Source organism: Condylostylus longicornis, unplaced genomic scaffold, assembly GCF_029603195.1.
Source record: "Condylostylus longicornis isolate FDR11 unplaced genomic scaffold, ASM2960319v2 ptg000027l, whole genome shotgun sequence".
Classification (NCBI taxonomy): domain Eukaryota; kingdom Metazoa; phylum Arthropoda; class Insecta; order Diptera; family Dolichopodidae; genus Condylostylus; species Condylostylus longicornis.
Window position 1 is genome coordinate 7,828,759 of NW_026577996.1, and position 6,000 is coordinate 7,834,758.

A 6,000-nucleotide genomic window follows, 5' to 3' on the forward strand; every position below is an offset into this window, starting at 1 on the left:
ATTTTCAGGATTTCAAAATTTTAAAGACAATTAAAATTTAAAAATAAATGTGTTCAGACAGACGTCAGAAGAAACTAGTTCCTTTAATTTCTGGAAGTACAAAACTGTTATACACCACCAATGAATTTTACTCAAACTATTCGATTTTTTATTATATTCGTAATTTTTTGATTACTTTAATCGTTAATTTTAATAATATTGTAAAAATCAAAATACTTTTGTTATACCAAATTCTACATAATTGGTAAATTAAACTAATTTTATGGTTTAATTTTTTAAAAAATTAAAAAACTTTCATCTAATGAGGTTCATTAAACTTTCTCAAAATTAAAAACACAATTATAAAATCAAGAGTAAACGAGCTCATAAAAATTTATAGCAAATTATAACAATGCAAATGAATCAAATTATTTGGACAATAAAAATGTGATTTATATAAGAAAACTAAAATTGCAACAACACAAGAAATAATAATGGGGAATTACCAAATTTTCGAAATATTTTCCAAATTTTCAAAAAAAAAAAATAGTTTCCTATTAAAAAACCTACAAAATATTAATGGAAATGATTAAAAATATTTTGTCATCAAAATTTCCGCAATTTAAAAATATTTAAAACATTTTACGAAAATTAATACCAAGTTGTTGTTGCCAAAACTGCAAAAAGATTGAAGAAAAATTTTTGCGCCGCCAAAAAAGAATTTTTTTTTTTCGTAGACAGTTTGCATTTTTTTGTTTTTGTAGTGAAAGTTTTAATTTTATAAATTTTTATTATTTTTTTTTTTATTTCACTATTTTTAAAAAATATTCTAAATTTAGAATTTTTATTTCGTTGCACATCACTTTTTTTTGCCTTACGTTGTTCGACAAAAGGAAATTATTTTCTTAATTTTTTTTTTATGTTTTTTTGGCAATGTTTACTCGTCTGTATTAAAATAAAACAGAAACTAAATCTGTGGCGACTTGAAATAGTTGCTTAATTATAAAAATAAAATTTTTGCAAAAAAGTCTACTTTTGATGTAACTGTTATACGGGGTGTATAACACCATAGTTGGTGTCTATATTCGGTGCTTGAAAACTAAAACTATAAGAAATATTTTTAGGAATTTGTAATGAATCAAGAAAATCGGATTATATTTTGAGATTATAGTGGCAATGAATTATAATATGTATAACAAATATCTAGAGAAAATGGTTCTAATTTAATAAATTGCAATTTCATTCAAATTTTTGAATTATTACTTATTACCACAGAATTTATAAATATTTCAATTTGAGTAAATTTTCATTTCATTTCCAATGTTTATAGTTTCAGAAATACAAAGAAAAAAATTTAAAAAAATTATGCGATTTAAAAGGTTATTTGTCTCCCTTTTTAGATTCTGACAGCAATAATTTGTTGTCACATTTCTAACATTATAAATATTTTTGGTATAAAATTGACAAGCAATTTAAAAAATGAAAATTAATTATTATTTGAAAATGGTTAGGTACTAAGTTCTTCAATAGTGAGAATATGAACATTAATACGTGTTGTGTTCGATAATGAATATAAATGCTTGCCCGATATCCCGAGTTTTCGGGCAAATATTTCCTGTAATGAGTTGGAATTACGATATCCCGACTTTTTGTGCAAATATTTTCTGTAATGAGTTCGAATTCTAATAAATTCTCTTAAAGTTCCCAACAAATTTTCAGTTTATCAAAACACACTCGGATACTATCCATTATTCGAACTCCAATTTTCTAAATTGTCTTAATGTAAACGAGATTAGAAATTCGTCAAAAATTGCGAGTTTTTACTCTTGTTTTTAAGAATTTCGTTGCTTAACTATACATAAAATTAACATAGAAAGTTGATTAATTGATTATTCAAATTTTAGCTATTCAAATCCTAAAGACGCTTATCATTTGCATCCATTCAATTAAGCAAGTATATGAAAATTCAAATCTTATAAGGAAATAATAAATTTTTTCTGAAATCATTTTGTATTATTCCCAATATACTTTCATTTTTAAGTGAAATTCTATGATAGCATGATAGAAATACAAGCCCCTTTTACATGCCATATATTTACTTGTTATATTATGTATTACAATATGAAGTAACTAATATTACGTATATACGTGATTGCATACAAGTATGCATATTCAAAATGCAAAATCTCTTGCATTGTTAATATTTAACATAAAACATTTGCATAGTAAATATCTTTATGTACATACATATACGCTTATTTATTAAATTAAAATGCATATAACAAGTTAAAAAAAACCTTTATTGCTTTCTTAATTAAATTTATTATTTTTTTTTTGAATTTCCCACGTTAAAATTTTTAAATAGATGTACTTATATGCCTATACGTACATTTTTGGAAAACAATGGTTACTGAAAAATTAAAAATCGCAAAAAGAAAATTTAAAAATGTTTTACAAATTTTACAAGAAAAAGGTGTTCTACATATAATACTTATATATTGAAGCGAAAAAATAGGTGCATTTTAGTTAAATGCACTTAACTTTTAGACTTTTACCTTAATGTAGATGAGTATGGGTACTTATTTAATTAAGAGTTTATGATATTTTCACATAATTTGTATGAGAAACGAAATCTTTATTATTAATAGAGAATTTGATAAATTTCATAGAAAGTTTTACTCATAACATGTCCGAGTTCAAAATCATAATTATTTAAATAATTAATTGTCAAATAATTGAGACTTACAATGACTTGAACTTTTGCTATAATTTTATAGCTTTTAAACGGTATGAAGTAATAATTCAAGAAGACGTACATTCAAAGTTAAACAATTTTGAGATTTGACAAGAAAGTAGTAAAGAAACAATTTTTTAACTTACATTTCGGACTTGAATTCAATTTATTTCTTGTGTATAACAATTTTCTTTACTAACAACGGTAAATAAGGTAATTAAACCATAAACATTAGATAAGTTATAATTGTTAACAATGTTGTTAGTTGAAGTAAATTGGATATGGTCACGTTATAATTTATATATTGAATAAGATGAGCTGAGAAATAGTTAAATTAAAAGGCATTGTAAATATTTTACATATATTAGAAATATTTTAGCTATAGTGTGACCATTTGGATTCACTCATCATGAGAAACACATTATTCAACAAAATCTCTATAATTTTCTTATTCCACATCATTATTCCTTAATGTTCCAATGTATAAGGATGTGAAATAAATGTACAAGCGAACAAACTTTAAATTTAATTCGCTAATATTTTTATAATATTGCCACAATGGTCACCATAAATTCAAATTTTATATTGTATATCCTTTAAAAATTATTAGGGTTTTAAGTAATTTTCTAAAATTCTGAATAATAAAATCCAATATTCTGATTTAAAAATTTAAATAAATTCTCAAATGGACATACAACAGCATGAAACAAAAAAACAATCTCTAAAAAAAAGGGGTTATTAAAAAAACAAATAAAAAAAATAAATATTCTCATCCAGCTTAATAAGGGTGTATTTATTTTAAAACCCTTACAGTATATATCATTGTATGAGTATAACACTATATAAATACATGAGTATAACAGTTTATAAAAACTGTTATACTCATTGAAAATCCTATGAAATAACGAAAAAAAAATAAATTGAAGAGGTCATTTAACAAAATAATAATATAAAATAAAAACTTACGTTGTTGTTGTACCACCCCTTGGCATTTTGCTTCTTCTTTCACGCATTAAATAATTCCAAAATTAATTAAAAAGAATAGAAACAAAAAAGTTTCAATTTCAAAAATATTATGCAAAATAAATATTATTCTTTTTTATATTATTTTTTAATTTTAGTTTTAACACAAAATTGTAATATTAATATTAGTTCTCTAAAATTTAAATTATAAAGAAAAAAAAAATATACAAAATTAGAAATATTTAAAAATTAAATAAAAAATAAATTAAAATTTTTTTTTTAGTAATTTCAATTGATTTTATTAAAATTTATAAATTATGAAAATATATTATTAAAATTTATAAATTTAAATATATAATTATTATAAAATCAAAAATAATTAAAAATATCCAAAAATTTATAATAAAAAAACAAAATTAATTAATAATAAAATTTTTTTTTAATTTTTAATTTTCAATTAATAATTCTTGCCGTGACTGTTTTATACAAATTTTACTATCGTAATTGTTTACGTATATTTAAGTAAACTGTTATATTCTATATTTATATGGCATATAAATGTATGTAGGTGTGTGATTACAAATGTAAACTACTTAATTTTTATTTGGTTTTCCTTTATTTACTAATTTTATTCAAAATTTTCTTTTTCTATTTTATTTGTTTTGCTTTATTATTTTTTTGTTATCACTGTTAATTTAATTCACCTTGAAAAAGATCATATAATTATTATTTTATTAAATTTGTTATATATATTATGTACGTATGTATGTATGTGTTTAAACAAATAAATAAATAAACAAACATGGATTCTTAACGTCAGACTCTTGGTACGTGCCTGCGTAAATGAAAAATTTCAAATTTAATTGAGATTTAATTAAAAAAAAAGTACCTACGCAGGACAATTAAATTTTATTTTAAAAAAATTGAGAAATAAAAATTTATTTTAATTAAGTAATTCTTAATATTATTTTTGTTAAATATTCTTTTAATTTTTAATTAACAAATTTTAATAAATTTAAATTTAAAATTTGAAAGAATTTTTTTAAGTGAAAACGAAAATAATAAAAACCTCGTGATTTTAAAATCAATAGAACAGAAAAATTTTTTTTTTTTTTTTTGTTATTTTTTTTTTGTGCTATTGTACCTAAAGAATCAAATAAAAAGGTAGATTTAAAAAAAAAATTACATTTATCAAGTGACGGAACAACGGTGATAATACGTAAATAAATTCTCTTATTTTTTTAATATTAAAACTCTATGCTAAACACTATAATAATACACGAACAACACACTCTTTTAATGTTCACGATCAGAAATCTACTGAATGACTGACTAAACAGCAAATTTAAGATCATATGAGGAGAACAAAAATTGAAATGATAAAAATTGTAGTACAATATTTTGTTGTTATGTTATTCTTAATAATGATGTAGTCGCCTTAGATATGACTGCGACAGTGTGGCAAGACAATTATTGATGGCAACAAATAATAATATTTTAATTCTATATTGTTTATGTTTGATTTTGAACAGTTTATACACAATTTGTATGATTAGAGTACGGAGAAAATACTGTTGTTGAGTGTTGCGTTTTTTGTAGATTTTTTGAGAGCAAAATTTAGTGTTTATAATTTAGTGTAAAAATTTACTTGCAAAAAATTATTTGAAATAGAAGAGAAAATATGAAATTTTGTAAAATTGAAACATATTGTGTGTTGTGTTGAATTTGAATATTTTATTTTTAAATATTTTAAGTGTTACCGTTTTCTTATAAAAATATTATATAAAAAATTATGTGTTTAATTCTTGTTAATTTCATAGAATAAATTTGATTAATTAATCGGTAGAGGGGCTTTAATTAAATATGAAATTATTTAAACAATATTTAAATGGTAATCTTTAATTGAAATCATTTTAATTATGTAAAATATAAAAAATTTTCCCAATATTGTATAATAATATTAATCAAATATTTTGAGTTTTATTTCCTCATTTTTCATATTAATAAAATTTTATTTTTTATTGACAATAATATCAGGTTCGAAGTGTCAGTGACATATTTGTGGTTAACATCAAATAAAAGTTTAAGCATCATAACTGTATATGTAAAAATAATCACATGTTTTTAAGTTAACCTCAAAAAATTCTAATTAAATCTTATATTTGCTAATAAAATCTTAGATATCAAGTCTTATCTAAATTTTTTTTTTTAATTTTTTTTTTTATTTTACGAGAGATAAGATTTCTTTAACCTAGGAAGAATGATCTGTACTATTACGTAAATAGTTTATTAAGATGTGAGTACATATGTGTGTATGAAATGTG

The 6,000-nt window shown here is 21.3% G+C and overlaps 1 protein-coding gene across 3 annotated transcripts in view; it reads right to left on the bottom strand.

The window, feature by feature from the left end:
- The window catches only part of LOC129607252 (uncharacterized), an 82,390-nt gene extending 77,387 nt beyond the window's left edge, over window positions 1-5,003 (bottom strand). Inside the window, exons 1-2 of one of the 3 annotated variants that reach the window (XM_055518112.1) lie at window positions 4,863-5,003; window positions 3,680-3,869 (exon numbers count right to left, since the gene is read on the bottom strand). In XM_055518112.1, the coding sequence (XP_055374087.1) occupies window positions 3,680-3,726 (47 nt within the window). In that variant the 5' untranslated portion in view covers window positions 3,727-3,869; window positions 4,863-5,003. The remainder of the gene's footprint in view (window positions 1-3,679; window positions 3,870-4,862) is intronic. The other 2 variants (XM_055518113.1, XM_055518114.1) reach the window with 2 other exon arrangements.
- Window positions 5,004-6,000: the final 997 nt, after the last annotated feature.